The following is a 16,553-nucleotide window of genomic DNA, read 5'->3' on the forward strand; positions in this document are numbered from 1 at the left end:
CCATGCAGCCAAAAAAATCATACTCTGAAATAGTATAAAAGTTTAAAAAGTTGAAATTAGCTCTACATATAACACTATTTTTTAAACTTACCCCTAATGAGTGCATGGAACTCTCTGTTTTTCACGTGTCCTCTCTCAAGATCAATTTTTAATGTCAGGAGGAGGGTAAAGAGGAATTTGTGGTTTTCATACAAGCCTCTAACAGAATACGAGTAAATTTCAAAGGTAAGATACTCAATAATATTTGAGATTCTTTTCTGAGGTAAAGGAGACTTCTTAGATCTGAATCATGAAAACAAAGCACAAAGAAAGCATGTTAATAATAGCAAATACATTGGAAAGACAAAGATCTGAATAGTAAAAAAATCTGTGTCTTCCTACTTGGCCATGGATTGATCAAATAACTTCAAGAACTGAGCCAGTGAAGTTTGATACATATTATTGACCATGCTCATTTCTATAAGATGAAAATAAAGAATGCTTCCACGTGTAGCAGCAGGTCGATATTCCTCCTGAGCAGTGTTAATCTTCACTTCAGTTTCTGCTGCCACAGACAACTTTTCAGCTACTTCAGCAGCTGTTTGCTTAGTTGTTTGCAGAACACCAATCAAGGATTCATCATCTACTAGTGAACCTAAAAAGTGAAATATTGGATGTTTAGGACACTTTTATAACTTTTTTTCACTTCATATATGTAAAAATTGAAAGGCCAAATTACAGAAATTATTGATAACAAATGGAAATGATTTTACTGAATTGCAGAAAGCTTTTAAAATGGAGACCAAACAGGATATGTAACACTAAAAATTATTTTTATATTCAACATGCTGAACAAATGCATTCAACCTATGCCAATATGAATGTATCTATACCAACAACTTTGCAGCATGTACTAGAGAAGTCAGCTTTCTTATGCACATAATATACATATTCATACACAGTGCTTCAATTATTTAAAAGTCTGTTGATTGGTACACTCAAAATCAAAAAGACTTAGGGTTCTAAATGCAACGGTCACACAACAGTATTCATGCATCTCAAGTACTTACTGATTGATTTGCTGGAAATTACCACCACCTTTTTCCACCAAAGAGACAGTAATTGATCATGTGCAGGCTCCTAATATACTGCAAAAGACTTTCAACACCATTTAAGCTAGCCCATTTTACTCTGCATTTTCAATGGGTTAAGGATTTGCCCATGATCAGATACCTTATCTCACTTGAGGGGCAGAAAGCTCCCAAGAAATTTATTTGTTTCACAGAACTTGTTTAGGTGTTAAAAACACTTAGTGTCTAGGGTTGTATATAGTGGCATGCTATAGTACCAAATCCCTCATATGCTGGTAAATCACCATACTTCAAATTTCTACCATTGGATGTTCTCTTATTGTATCTTGGTTCGATAAATCAATTTCTGTATGGAAAGGTTCTAACGTGAATCAGATTAATCTGCCTAATCCGCTTAATCCGGGTTCTTTTACACTGATACAGAACCTCTGGTTGCACTTAGTTTGTACAGAAGATTGTCTTCCAGTTCTTTCATCTTCCTCTTATTAAAAGTTACATCTTCCATGAGTTTAATTCGTTCTGCCTCTAGTTCCTATTATTAAAAAACAAGAAAATGGCATGACACTTTATGGATTGTAACGATGAGTCATACTTAAAATTCAGTTACCTGATTTTTCAAGTTCATGAAATGTGCATTTTACTTTTTCAGGTATCTAAAACATGTTTTTATAACATCCTTTTTTTTTTTTTAAGCAGTGTTTATTCAGTATCTTATGAAGTATCTTATCAATGCCAAATGCTTGTGCTTAATTCTTTGTGTCATCTTGACAGCCATACATAGAAGATCCTCTAGGTGTATTTTTGTTACTTGGAAATTTCTATACTGAATCTGAAATAAATTTTAGAAAAGGCTGATGTCTTTTTTCCATTTGAAGATTTCTTTTTCCCTACATTCTAAAAACAGTTAAATAAAAAAAAATTAAGCATCACTATGGTTTGTGTGTACTGTTAGTTTACCTGTTTTTCAGTAAGAATTACTCTTCTCAGTAACTGATTCTCAAGTCCTTTCATTGTAACAGTAAAATCAATAATTGATGTTTTTGCATTAATTTCAGGTGTGAAAGCAGGATTAGGTAGCTTTGTAGTAATGTACAGTCTAAATGAACTCATAACATCTACTTCCTTATCACCAACTTTCACCTGTGGAGTACATTAGAAGAGTATTAAGCAGAGGAAAATGAGCTTTATTCAACTCAATAATATTGACCAGAAAAAAAAACAAACCATTATTTGAAATGCCAAAGAGGAAGTTTATTTCACAATTCAAAATTTTCATGAAAATAACAATCGATGACCAAAGGTAGCAGTTAGGGTACATTATAAAAGTAGCATTCCCCTCCAGGTAAATATAGGGATTACTTCCACTGTGGGTTCTAATTAATGGCTTCAGAACCATTTGGTTTAGGCTTTGTGTCTCTAATCACACCTCAAATGAAGATGGTAGAAACTATTGGCCTTTGGAGAAATCATTGTTTTCTTGTGTTCAGGAAAAAAAAGAAATTATTTGATCCAACAATGGAACATAAATTATTGGAAATTAATTCTGTATTTATTAAGACTAAGCAGATCTTAAAGAACCTTTCTAAAGGAACTATAAATTTATTCAGAGTTTTCCACAGAAATTTTTACAGAAGTTAAGATATTCCAAATCAGCAGTCTAACTTGAAAGCTGCATGTGCACAAAGAAATCTGATCACTGTGTATGACCCTCCAAGGCCACTTCAAATACCTGGCTTAAGAAGGAGTAGGACCAAGCCACTCCCTTAAGCATATTGTTTGCTCTGACATTCAAAGTAAAACTAGTCCACAAAAATAGCAATAATTTTCTTTTCATTATCATCAACAATCTGGTCTACCATCTCTCTCATATCCCAGCCAGTTAATTAAGATTATTTGAGAAAAATACATATGGAAATATACAGCATGTGCCGTCATTTTATTTCAGGATGTTTGAAGGGGGGTTGTTTTTAAAATTTGGGAGTGATTTCTTTGTCTAATGAAGGTCAGAAAGACTCATGATTTTTCAAGGTTGAGAATATACTTAACATTATTAATAAAACTTTGTGCTTTTTGACTTGTTCCATCAGAAAACAGTTCTATCCCAGATCAAAGATTCTGCAGTTGCTGCAATCAGTGCTCCACACTAGGAAGAGTTCCAATTCTATTAATCTTTCCAATTCTATTAATTCTGTTAAAGGGTGTAAAATGAAATTGCTTGAAAATCAATAGAAAGTATTGTAAGCATTCAATAGGATAAACATAACTGATTCCGGTTTGGAATCTTCAGTAGTAACTTCAGTAGATAAACTCAAATTTTAGACTCATGAACTTGCTACTCAGCTGAGGCTCTGTCTCCTATATTTTATTAGTTCAGTTTGATTCTTCACACTACCCTACTGAATACAAAGTTTACCTGATTCAGCAGAGGTTTGGAATAAAAGGGTAAAATATAATTCATCACAAAGCTAACTACTTATTCCAGGTCTTCTGTTTCATTACTAACCTTAAAAGAAGTTCCAGATTTCATGAAATTCTTTTCTAATATATTATCAAGGACTGGATCCAACTCTTCACCTACATCTTCAATCACGAGTGATCGTCCCAGTGAAAGACTATCTTCTAGGTGTGTACGGAAATACTTGTCATTCAAAGTTGTTACCTCAAAAAGTAAATTATAAATTGATATAAGGACAAAAATATTTCTTCGAAGTCTTACATGAAAACCACAGATTTATGAAAATTTTTCATTGTTTTTGTTAGTTGCATTTTAAAGAAAGTAATAAATGTTGACCATGCAGCAATTTATGCAGAAATACTTCTTGTGTATACAATGAAAAGTACCATAAAAAGGTGAATTGAAAGATTGGCTGTAATGGAATCTGCAAAACGTCATTATAAGAGTAATAATGTACCAAGTAAAACTGGTACAGCTTATTGGGAATTGAAGATGTCACATATATCTTTGAAATCAGAGATGCCTAACTTTTAATTTTCTCTTCTATGTCCTGAAGACTAGATTTTCTAATTTTAGTTTTGAAGTGTTGAGAAATTCTTTCTGGAAACCTGAATTCAGTCTAACAGATGAATTGCTGTTACAATATTATGAATTCAGATGTTTGAAATATCATGAAATGGGATTCATAATATATAAAATCACCAAAAGACATGAATAAATAAATAAAACACTGATTTTGTATTGCTTCCTAGATTTTTACTTTCAGAAAGTTCTCATTATTTTCAAGATTTTCTCTACAGGTATGAAATAGGGCCATTCTACTAGAAAACAGCTTTGCAGAAAAGGACCTTGGGGTCCTGGTGGACAAGTTGAGCATGAGCCAGCAATCTGCCTTTGCAGCAAAGGCCAACAGTGTTCTGGGCTGCATCAGGAAAAACATTACCAGCAGGTTGAGGAAGGCGATCCCCTCTGCTCAGTACTGGAAACACATATCTGGAGTCCTCTGTCTAGTTCTGGGCTCCCCAGTATAAGAGAGACACTGAAGTGAGTCCAGCAAAGGACCAGTAAGATTATTAAGGGATTGGAGCACTTGACATACGAGGAAAGCTGAAAGAGCTGGGATTATTTAGCCTCGAGAAGGCTCACAAGGGTATTTACCTATGTATATAAATACCTGGTGGGTGAGAATGAAGAACAGGGAGGCAGATCCTCTTAGTGGCACACAGTAACAGGACAAAATGCAATGGGCACATATTGAAATACAGGTAATTCCATTTAAACATAAGAAAAAAAACCTCCCACAACTCTATTGTGAGGGTGGTTAGACACTAAAACACATTGCCCAGAAAGGTGGTGAAGTCTCCATCCTTGGAGGTATTCAAAACCCAACTGGACACAGTCCTGGGCAACCTGCTTTAGTAGATCCTGCTCTGAGCAGGGAGGCTGGACTAAAATACCTTCAGAGATCCCTTACAACCTCAACTTTTCTGTGGTTCTGACAGTTTACTTTATTAATGATAAAATGATAAGCAAGAACTTCACATTCACTTTTCTCCAAGACTTAAAATCTTCAAAATCTAGAGATCCTAAAACCCTGAAAACTTACTGAGATTCAGGAGGACATGTGAAATTTTGCAACATTCAGGTTAAGGGTTTTAAAATGCACGCTCCTTTTCCCATGCTACTTCATTTGTGAAAAATTCATTTGTGATGCAAACTACAGGTAACGTGAACATCTTTGTATTATATTTCATGAGAGACTTAAAATCTTCAAAATCTAGAGATCCTAAAACCCTGAAAACTTACTGAGATTCAGGAGGACATGTGAAATTTTGCAACATTCAGGTTAAGGGTTTTAAAATGCACGCTCCTTTTCCCATGCTACTTCATTTGTGAAAAATTCATTTGTGATGCAAACTACAGGTAACGTGAACATCTTTGTATTATATTTCATGAGCAGACATTTATAACCTATTGGCTTAAGCTATAAAAGAGCTATTAAAATTGCAGTAACATTAGGATAGACAGATTTGTCTTGGGTTTGGTTTCAACTGGTTGTCCTCAATTTACTTTTGTAGCAGTAATTTCATGTATGAATTCCATTTTGGGTTCTAAATGCTGGACTGCATCAGTTTAAGTACTTTGCCTACATTTTCAAAGCTGTAAGTTATCCTGCCTTTGTCTGTAATCTTACTAATAGTTGCCCAATTTACTCTCATTTAATAATTTCATATTATACTCTCTTGCTATACTTTTCACCACTTTGCCCTCTGTATAGGGAACATACCTACCAATTTTGAACACAAAGCTACCTCCTTCTTTTTCATACTTCTTGCTAGATTTCATGCCAGTATTTACTTACTATATAATCTTTTCCAAGTCCTTGAATGGGATTTACAGCTCTTGTCAAGTTCCCTGCTGATGCATCTACATCATTGTCAGTCTCCATACAAGTTGAAGTTATCTCAGATATGTGTGTATGACAGTTGCACTGACTCAAATGCAGACACACCCTAAAGCAATAATGTTTGAAGGAATATAATACAGCACATTATTCCTTTAAAACACTGTTCACCTGTAGTTCATTATCCTGTTCTTTCTTTTTAATCCATGATTTCCCTTGAGTTTGTGGGTCTACCAAAAGGGGGTATCTAGTTGCCTTAGTGACAATGATACCATTCTGAATTGAGAGATCATCTCCAGGCAGTCCTTGAAGATTCCACTCACTAATCTGAAGAATACAAAAAAAAAGTAGTTTGAAATAAAATCTCACTGGAATTATCCTTCAATTACGATTGTTCTAAGAAATAACAGGGACATCAAGCCAAGGGGGATGCATACCTGAACCTGCTGAAAAGTGATTAATGCAGATGGAAAAATATTTCCAGGATTCTATTTTTATGGATGTTTTTAACTATATAGAATGATTAAAAAAATATATTTTAAAAGTGTAAGAAAGTCAGAAGGCAGCTTGACAGCCAAACTAAACATTGGGATCAATTAAGAGAAAATCAGGCTAAGAGAGCTTTTGGGGCTTAATATTTACTGAAGGAAACTTGAAGATTCTGGCATTGTCCTCTGTTTGGTTTCTCATACATTCACATTGAGTGAAAAGACTTTATGCATTCTTTTTTAAATATTCTCTTTGATATAAAGTTTATTTTTGAAACCAGACCCAGATAATATTGACAGAATGAAAAGTTAACAACCAAACTCACTGTTTTAGTAGATATGTGATCTATAGCTGTGGTGATGGGTTCTCAAAATAAGATACTTGAAAGTGCACTGTCGTCTTACACAATTAGACAATTGCCAGTATGTCTCTTGTTTATAATATGTAACTTGTTTATCTATCTAAACATTGCTCAGTACTCAGATGTTTAGTGGAAATTGCCAAGAACATTTGGAAACCACAAGAACTACACTGCACAGCAATATCGGGGATTATAGTTCTGTTCTAAGCAAGCATAATGCTGGCTAACAGTCACAGAATATGTTAATTGAAATTAAAATGAAACCCACCAAGCACCAAGAACTTACTGTTGGCGGATCTACCAACATAGAAATCAGGTTCAAGTTTTCAGAAAAGGGGATTTTATGGGCTCTCATCTCTGCTTCCCATAAATCTTTAAGCAAAAGCTTCCTGAAGTTTTGATTAAAAGGTCCACAGTATGAAAGAAAACCTGTGCACAGCAGTACATCTCCCACAAGTCTAGAAAAGGAACAAAATCATAATTAAAAGGTGATGTACAATTTCAATTTCTATTGATTTAGACAACCAGCTTTTGAAACATAAGATTTCTTTTCTGAGGACAATTTAAGGAGAGAACTGTTGCTCTTTGAGAACAACAAATAGTTTCTTTGTGTTTCCAAAATATTTTTGTGGCAAAACTTAAGCGTAGTATTGTATGAAAACATTATCTTCACCCTGCCAAGTAATAAAGCCCTGATGACAACTATTCCTTCTTTCATAACTGAAGCAAGAAATTGGTTTATTTCTTAAAAATATGTCTGCAATACAATATTTATCAAAAGATACAAACTTAATTCTCTTGGAATGAGCAGACATCACCAGAAATGCCCAATCTCTCCATAGGAAATTTATGGAAACAGAAGCATTCCACAGAAGCTGAGCCTAAACTTTCAGGCTCTTTACCTTTAGCAACCATTTTCACGGGTTTCCTGTTTTCTAGACAGCTAGGATCTCTGGCTCCTAGGCCGCTCAACATTTTGTCATTTGGACAGCAACACAATGGGGACTCCCAAGTTTCCAAGTTTCTCAGAATAAGGCCTACTGTCCCACGTGTTTCAACACACAGACTATAGGACAAAGGTTACTGTCTGGTCTCTAGGCCTCCTTCTTTTATTCAAATATGCCATAACTAGTATCAAAAGGGATGCTTCTTTCCCTATCCAGTATTAGGCTAGGAATCCTTCCATTTTCCTTCTCAGTATCAGCCTTAGATTATCCCTACCTCCCGCCTATTGGAAATATTGGAATGAGGTGCAGTGTTAGGGGGGCAGGAGAGGCAGTTGTAATACAGGCACATAACTGCACTAAAAATAATCCCTTTGGAACTAAATTCCAAAATCGGAGGTATTGTTCTGAACTGAAATACAAGCACTCAGCACTCAGGTATTCACTTATGGGAGAAAAATTCAAATTTCAGGATAGTTCACTTAATTGTGTAACTATATTAAGATTTCCAGGAGGAAAATGAAGTACAGCTATTAAAGCTACTAAATTGCTTACTAGCTCTGCAGTTTTTACACGTATTTTGTTTGTTTTTTCTCTGATTAATTTGATACCTGTTAATCTGAGATTTAAATTCTTTACTTTGCTGAGTCCACCTAACTTTCTCTCCACTCAGTCCATCTATAAGCACAGAGGCTGCTTGCATCTTTCTTCTGCATGTTTCTGCATCATTCAGTAAGTCCTAAAATTAAAAAATGTCCTACTTAATAATAGAATGCAAAAATCTGAAGAGTTATTTTATATATTCTTTCATCCTCTTATATTTATTATGACTATTTTATTTATTTAAAACTCATTCTTGAGAACTCTCAGTGCATCTATTTTCTAATATGTTCCTATTCACAGAAAGAAGGAAATATGAGAGAACATAGATTTAAATCTCTTATTTTTATACCTGAACCTCATCCATGTCATTCAAGGTAGCAGGCCCTAAATGCGTTTGTATCAATTCCTGATTACATAACAGTATTGTATGCAAGCATTTTTTGTAATACTAAAATACTTTTATCTCACCATTTTCTCCTTCATTGCTGCATCAAACTTTGCCTGCACTTTATCCAGTTCAGCTTGCTTTTCATCTAATGCCTCCTGAGCCTTTGCTAATTCTTCATTAGCTATTTTCAGGTGGCCTTCCTGTTTTGCCAAGTTAGCCTGAAAAGAGAAGAAATATTAAAACAATAATCGTGCAAGATTTGAATATACTTTGATGAATTATTTTAAGCCTGCTTAGTTGGTAATCATGAGACAATAATACATCAAAATAACTTTAATATTAATATTTATATAAATATTAAAAATATTTAATCTGAAAACTATGTCACATATATACTGCAGATACAATTTTTTTGTTAAATAACAATGTAGTACTCAAGGTTCCTACTATATATTGTCAACTTTATTTCTTTTAAAAAAATTTACATTTCAGGAAAATGGTTAAGAAAGTAAGGTTTCTGACCTGTACATATTGATTAGCCTAGAGGAACAATCACTCAATCTTCTTGCTTGATTATATGCTTTATTATTTCTTTTTTATTTGTACATTCTGTAGCGATCAACAATCACAACAACAGGAGATTGGTCCTTTATCAGCTAACAATATAGCTTTTACCCACTAGAAAACCATGGTCCTAAAACAGTGAATCTTCCCATTGCTCCTAAACAGATAATTATGCTGAACACAGGAAAATCATCAAATAATTCTTTTGATTCATCAGTCAAAAGCATGACTGTTGCTTTTGTAAATGATACTTCTACCAGTGACAAAAAACATGGAAAAGATTTGGAATCACCATTCAGATGCTTTCCCCTTTTACTTTTTTTTTTTTTTTTTGGTAAACTGTGCTACATGTAGGGATTAAATACTTGCTTTAGAATCCAAAAAGTAACAATCACTGCATTTGAGTTTCCATATGGTCTTTACCTCTGATAATTTTTTTTATTCAAATGTTCACAAACATCTAAAAGAACAGCCACACTAAAGTAAAACTGACTCTTAAAAATGTTTTACTCAGTTTGGTTCCCACTATTGCAATGTAACTCTTTTACTGATGTGAGCTCTGAATCTCTTCAGAATGCCAATATTTGGGCAAGATACCAGTCCTCCACTCCCTCTAAGTTATCGTGTGAAAGCGAAGAAGGTAAAATAGCTGCAAACCTCTGATTGCAGGACTCTCTAGAGAAGGAATGAAGATCCTCTCCTGGTACAATGTTTTGAAAACAATTATAAAGTGATTATAACATAATAAAACCAAAGACTGAAAACACCTTTCACTGTACACGGTAAACCAGAGCACATAAATTTAACCTAGGCTAATTTTTTGTTCTGTGTTCTGTCTAGAATCAAGAAGAGGCTATGGGGTTTCTCTGCTCTTATCATCCTTAGCCACTAAAGTCTACAGGCAATTATGTCTGAATAAAGTTATCTAAATACATTTTTTAAATCCTACTACTATTAAAGTAAATGAAATTAAATTACATGGAAAGCAAACACAAAGCAAGAGATGATGTATTACCTTAAGAGGTAAGACTTCTCTGTTAACACCATAAAATATTGCCATGGCTTGTGTCCAAGAGAGGAGTCCTGCCACATTACCACACACCTTTTTACCATACTCCAGTGTGTAGTCTTCCATGTTAAAGTACGGCTGGAGTAATTCTACTGTCTCTTCATTGATTGAATCCTTAGGAAACTGCTGTAGACTCTGCAAGAATGGGCCACTCATAAGCTGCAAACAACAACACAGGATATTTATAAGCTATTTACACATTTCACATTCAAAAGCTTGTTCATAGGTGAGTATGTTAAAAAAATGTTCCTAAAATTCTTCTGCAGAAAGAGGTAATTCATACAGTTAATAAGTATGCTATTCAGTTGTAACTCCTTCCACATGCTTTCAATTATTTTGAAGTTTTAAGCAGTTACACTCCAGTAACTAGGCTTGAAAGTTATTTATCTACTTTCCATCTTCCATATTCCTGTGTTGCCATTTAAAAAGCATTTAAGAAGCAGCAATTTCATAAAAAAAAAATTGAACTAAGATAAAGCCTCAGAGATACATTTGTAACTTACCTAAAGAATGCCAAAAAACCTGCTTATGCATTTGTGAAATGTGATCTAAATCCTTCTGGAAAGGGAAATCATCGGTTTTAACATTTTTCTAACAAATGTTTAACACATTAAAGGCAACTCATGGAATAACTGTTTATCCCATTTCATTATGTTGGTGGAAAATAAAAAGGTTTGATAATTTCTTAATTCCTGGAAAAGCTTAAATAAAAAGCAAGAGCTCTATTCATATCCAAAATATGTAATTTTTCTTCATTTGCATGACAAAAAAATTGAGGCAATAATATTGGCAAATTAATACACTAATAGAGGTAGAGCAGAATTTAAGGAATGGCAGGAGAAGGCATGGAAATAAAAGAGTATGCTGAGAGAAGACCAAAGTCCAGAAGGAAGAGATGGATGGCTGACCAAGGAATTTGGGCCAGGAATACTGAAATGCAGAATGGGAAAACCTACTATCTCAGTCAGTCAAATAATCTTTCAAACAATCAAGGAGCCTGGCAGGATCAGAAGACTGTTCAAATGTGAACCTACAAGTTCCCAAAGAGAAAGAGGGGTTTTCCAGAACGCCCTTTTCTCATGTATGGTTAACATGATTGGTATGATTTATTTATTTGCCATCAGGTCATATGCCAGCAATAGGACAAGGAAAATCTAAAGCTCCTACTGCAAAAGTCTCTAAGCAATTCACCTACTGCTTGCTACCAAATAAACTATTTATATACTATGCCTATCTTAAAACCATATGTTTGTGTTTTTACAAAATTCTGTCCTGTTTTGAGAGAACAGCATCATAAATTCTCTGATATGCAAATTGCTATTTCTGATATGTAAGAAACACTGTTTGAAAACTCTGCTTACTTTTAATGATTCTCCCCACGATGGCTTGCAGCAAGGCTTTTCTGGATCCATGGTAACTGGATCTACTTGCTTTTGGAATAGTAGCAGACAACAGTCCATGACCCTCATAATTAGGTGAGGAGGTTTTGCAAGTTTTCTAACTGTAGCAATATCCACTGGTTTGATGGTCTATTTGAAGAAAAATGTAACAGAATCCTGCATCAATACCATTATTCTATTTTCCCATTCAATATCTTGATTTTAATGTTTGTCATACTTTTCTCTGAGGCAAGTTTGTACTACAAAAAAAAGTGAGTATCTGGGCTTACTTTAATAAATTTCATAGTTTCCTGAAATTTTAATAATTTTAATTAATATATATTAGACTAGAATATTTTCCCAACACTAAAGACATCACTCACAAATCAAATTTAAATACATGGAACAGCAGCATTAATTTAACGTGTCAGTCTAAGTGACTGAAGAAAAGTATATTGTAAAATTGCATCACACTTAATTAAAAGGAGTTTCCTTGGTAAAACAGTATTTTGGATTTTTAAGGGTTAAGTGCATCATTTATTCTGAGATGAATTTAGTTATTTTTGTTGGGTTTTAAGTTATTATAGGTATGAGATACCACTTTTTTACTTCATTTTCTAGTAGCATCACTGACACTTTGCTTAGTTCAATAACTAATACAAAAATAATAAATGATTGCAAACTTCAAAACTAGCATATTAATTTGTGTCTACAAAATACACGCATGCCACTACCTGTCTAGAAGGAGTAGTTACAGACACATTAGAGAAACCACAGGATAATGTGTGAGTCCACACATTTTATAAGTGAATTTTGTGACCATTTTTGGAAGTTTCATTTATCTCATTATCTAAATGTCAGTGTAAGAGCAAACAATGCTCCTTTTCTGGCTTTTTCCACTCAATATTTTTTGTCACATAAATTCTGGTAACTGCAACAGAAGGCCTTAAAAATATAATACATCATCCATTTCTGGTTCCGGAGTTCTTTACTTTTTAATTGTTCAGAGCAGAATAATGAAATTATGTAGTGCAGCAATGCCTCCAAATTTCTTAACCCTGATTCTGATTGCCCTGAATCCCCTCTGTTTTCTCTTTCTCTCCAAATTATACGTTTTCTGGTGAAGGAAGAGACAGTCTTTATTCCTCTTAAAAGAAAGATACAACTAGTTAAGTATGAAGAAAAAACATTCTTTTAGCACAAGAAGTATTCTGTTGAATTCAGAATAATAATTCTAAAGGCACCTGTAAATTTTTGAAAGATTTATACCTTCATAATGATCAAGTATTGAGGTGGAAGCAGAACAAATACTATAAAATAATCTCTATGTGTTTAAAGCAAAATGTGAGTTCCATAAATATTCAGAGACATGACCACCAACTGTGAAGAGCTGGTGACCGCAGTCAAAACCAAGTGACAACCACACGTTGGTGGCTCTAGCCTTTCTTTCACAGATGACTCAAGTAGTGCTAAACTAATCAAAATGTAAGAATTTTATTCACATTTAGTGCAGCTTCTGCTTCTTCTAATGCTGGTTTAGCTGCCTCCAGTTTACTCTCTGCTTTCACTTTTTCTAAATCAATTTCATCTACTATTTTCTGTGCTTTGTCTTTCACGCCTTGGACTTCATTTTTTACTTTAGCTGCAGCTTCAGCACTTTCTGTGACTTCTGCTAGTACCTGGAATTGATAATAAACACATAAAATGTATAAATCAAAATGGTGGAACAAGTGCTAAGTTATCAGACACAAGACAAAACAGACAGGTAAAGGCTATTATACAGAAAAATATAAAGTTAACCCTAAATATATATATGGCATTATGTAATTATGGAATAAAAATTAATACAATTTACAGAATCCCCACAAAGAAATATCATATGAATCTCTCAGCAGGAGTTGGATAGTAAAAAAATCAATTATTTTTATAATGGATAGAAGACCTTTCAGTGGCTTTTAAAGCCAGTTTTTTATCCTATGATGGATTTTTATCCTATTTGAACCTATATTTTTTCAATACAATAAATATTTGCTTTTTTCACTATAATTCTGCAGATAAAAACAAAAATAGTATAGCTATTAAAACTAATGGAAGATGGCAAACTATCTGCACCAATGGTCAGCCTCTCTATTACTCCTTTAGTCTAAAAAGAGTCTCTTTTAATTAGTGTATTCAAAGAACAGCCCCACGTGAATTCACAGAATGAAGTTATCCATTCGTGTCTGGTTCTTCAGTACATATATTTTTAATTTTCTTCTGCATGCATGACATACAGTTAGTGTCAGAATGTTTTTTGACCAGTATCAGCTATAGGGTCAAGGCTAGCACTCTGTATGCATTTACAAGAACTTAAATAATGCTCTCAAACACCTGTGAGAAAAAAAAATGACAGATAAAATCCCCAACTCCCTCAATTTTTTTGTGTGAAATCCAATTCTGGTTTCTATAAGGCTCAGTACTAAGGGAAAGAAAGAAATATATAGAATATGAACAATATTACACATAGTTTAAATAAAAGTCTGTTCTGTTATTATTTGTCCATACGTCTTCTACTTCTGATGACTCATAAGCAGTGCCCTATTGGAAAAGTTGACAACTAAGAGGCTACGTGAGTGACTGCCTGAGAGCTATTTCAAAATGTGTTATCACATATAAGTATTAAACAAAGTGAACTCTGCCAGCATATCTGTCATACTCCTGAAATGCAAGAAGTGTAATTTCATCCCTTTCTGTCATAATTTTCTCTCTCATGAGATAAAAGGCCTTGAAGAATGCAGGCAGTCCCTTAGCCATCACTGGCCAAAAGTTTGCTCTCCAGTGCATATTAAATATGCACCATCATAGTATTATGGTATCTTTCAGAAAACAGAATGCCTACATTAATACATTCCCTAACATACCTTTTCAGAGAGTCATTTGGGAAACTAGATTTCTACCAGACCACCAATCTCATGAACACACGGACACCTTGTTAATGTAAAAGGCAAAATATGAAACTGAACTGTGATGAACTTTTTTCTAAGCAATTTTGAAAGAGTAGAGTCCCGTTATCATTTGTTAACTTCTTATTTGCAAATAAGTGCACATATAACCCCAAATTTAATAAACGTCAATCAAGCACACAAAAAAACCCATGAAACAAAAAATGAAACCTGATGCTTATAGGAGTGGGTAAGAAATGGGAGGAGAACAAGGAAGGCACTCAACCTCTGTGCAGTCTTAAAGTGCCTCACTTTCAGAAGCAAATGCTGAATCAACATGCTACAAAGAGAGGAGTGAAACCTCATTTTAGACCACGATGCACATTTTTTGGCTTGTACAAATTATGAGAAAATTCTGCCATAGCACTTTACCACACTACATATCCTCATGCTATCCACTGCCTTTTGCTATTTAACACTCAAGTACTTACTTTATCTGCCTTGATAGATGCCAAAGCCAGTTCCTTCTCCTTAACAGCCAACTCCTGAGAGAGTTTAGCAACAGATTCACTGGCCTCCATCAGCTTAGACAGACCTATTAAGTAAAAGATAAAATTCAGAAAAATGAAAACTATTTTTTTCCTAGTTAGATAACACAATCTGGCTCTAGATCCCAAATGCCTTGTACCTTGTGTTCTCATTTGAATTTGTGTAAAGGAGAGAAAGTAGGTGTAAACAGTCATACTACCATGATTGTGCTTACTATTCACTTTTCATGGATATAAATAATTACACAAGGTGCAGAATGATTATAAACAAGCTTGATTCTTCAAAAGGAAATCCATACTTCTTAGTTTTAGTTTGTTATAGCTGTAAACAGTACCTAAAAGTGTATAGCTGGGACATTAGCTGCAATAAAATATATCTTTACGCTCATTATATAGACCTCTTAAAAAAAGAAAAAAAACAGGGTGTGTGTGTGTCAAGGATATGTTGTGTCATAAAGTCACAGGACAATTAGAAAATCAGACTGATACTGCATTTGCATCACTGCATAAGGAAATGACATAAATATTAGGATCCATAACTGCCTTCCAATAGGGACTTCGTTCTAGAAAGAAATGGGAAGAAGTGGAGTCACCAGAAGTAGACCCAAAGGTCACAGCAAAATTGTGACCTCCAGCTCCTCCATATTGAGTTTACCCTCTCATGTCCCTGGTGACAGAGAGTGCAGAAAAGCACATAAAAGCATCTGCGCTCACGTGGTTTAGGGCCAGTCCCATCATAGCTCTTATATGTGCTGAACCAACCATCCATAGAGACCGTTCAGCCTTACACTAACAGTTGCCCAGAAAGAGATGAGTTTGCTGCCTCTGTAACTATTATCTATTCAGTCTTTCACAGGCATTCATGCATTCTTTTTTTCTCTCCTCTCTTACTCATAGATTTGAGCACAGATTTTTGGCTATTCCTGAGCTCCACATTGCATGCTGAAGCCTCGCTAGCCTCTCCTCTCTTCTTCGTTACTGAATCTTAAAATCTTAGAACTCGCCTGGAAGCATTCCCCTTATCTCCCTCTCTCCCTAATGGCTAGAGTCAGAGCACACTTGCAGTTATACATTTGACAACGATGTTTCTCTGTGATGTGTCTTCACTTTTCTGATACCACATTTCACACAGACATGCATTCTCTCCTAGCACATTTCTTGTTCTTCTGACACAGCTGCCTCATGATCAGGCTACTGCCATTCTACAGGCCCTTTATTATTACTCGCCAAAAGACAGATTATTTTGCCACTCTCAACAATAAAGTTCAAAGGTATATTCACTGAAAGACATTGACTGGGAGACAAGAGAGATGTTTTAGAATGTTTCCTTTTCCCAGACATATGCCACTTCCTAAAAT

The 16,553-nt window shown here is 34.5% G+C and overlaps 1 protein-coding gene across 1 annotated transcript in view; it reads right to left on the reverse strand.

The window, feature by feature from the left end:
- Positions 1-16,553, reverse strand: part of DNAH8 (dynein axonemal heavy chain 8) — a 148,548-nt gene that overhangs the window by 31,672 nt on the left and 100,323 nt on the right. Inside the window, 13 exon segments of the mRNA XM_009283806.1 lie at positions 92-282; positions 382-634; positions 1,497-1,602; positions 2,028-2,210; positions 3,574-3,729; positions 6,101-6,256; positions 7,066-7,237; positions 8,335-8,462; positions 8,795-8,932; positions 10,294-10,506; positions 11,709-11,876; positions 13,229-13,405; positions 15,139-15,242. Of these exon segments, the coding sequence (XP_009282081.1) occupies positions 92-282; positions 382-634; positions 1,497-1,602; positions 2,028-2,210; positions 3,574-3,729; positions 6,101-6,256; positions 7,066-7,237; positions 8,335-8,462; positions 8,795-8,932; positions 10,294-10,506; positions 11,709-11,876; positions 13,229-13,405; positions 15,139-15,242 (2,145 nt within the window).

This window comes from Aptenodytes forsteri, unplaced genomic scaffold (assembly GCF_000699145.1).
Source record: "Aptenodytes forsteri isolate BGI_AS27 unplaced genomic scaffold, ASM69914v1 Scaffold309, whole genome shotgun sequence".
In the NCBI taxonomy this organism is placed as follows: Eukaryota; Metazoa; Chordata; class Aves; order Sphenisciformes; family Spheniscidae; genus Aptenodytes; species Aptenodytes forsteri.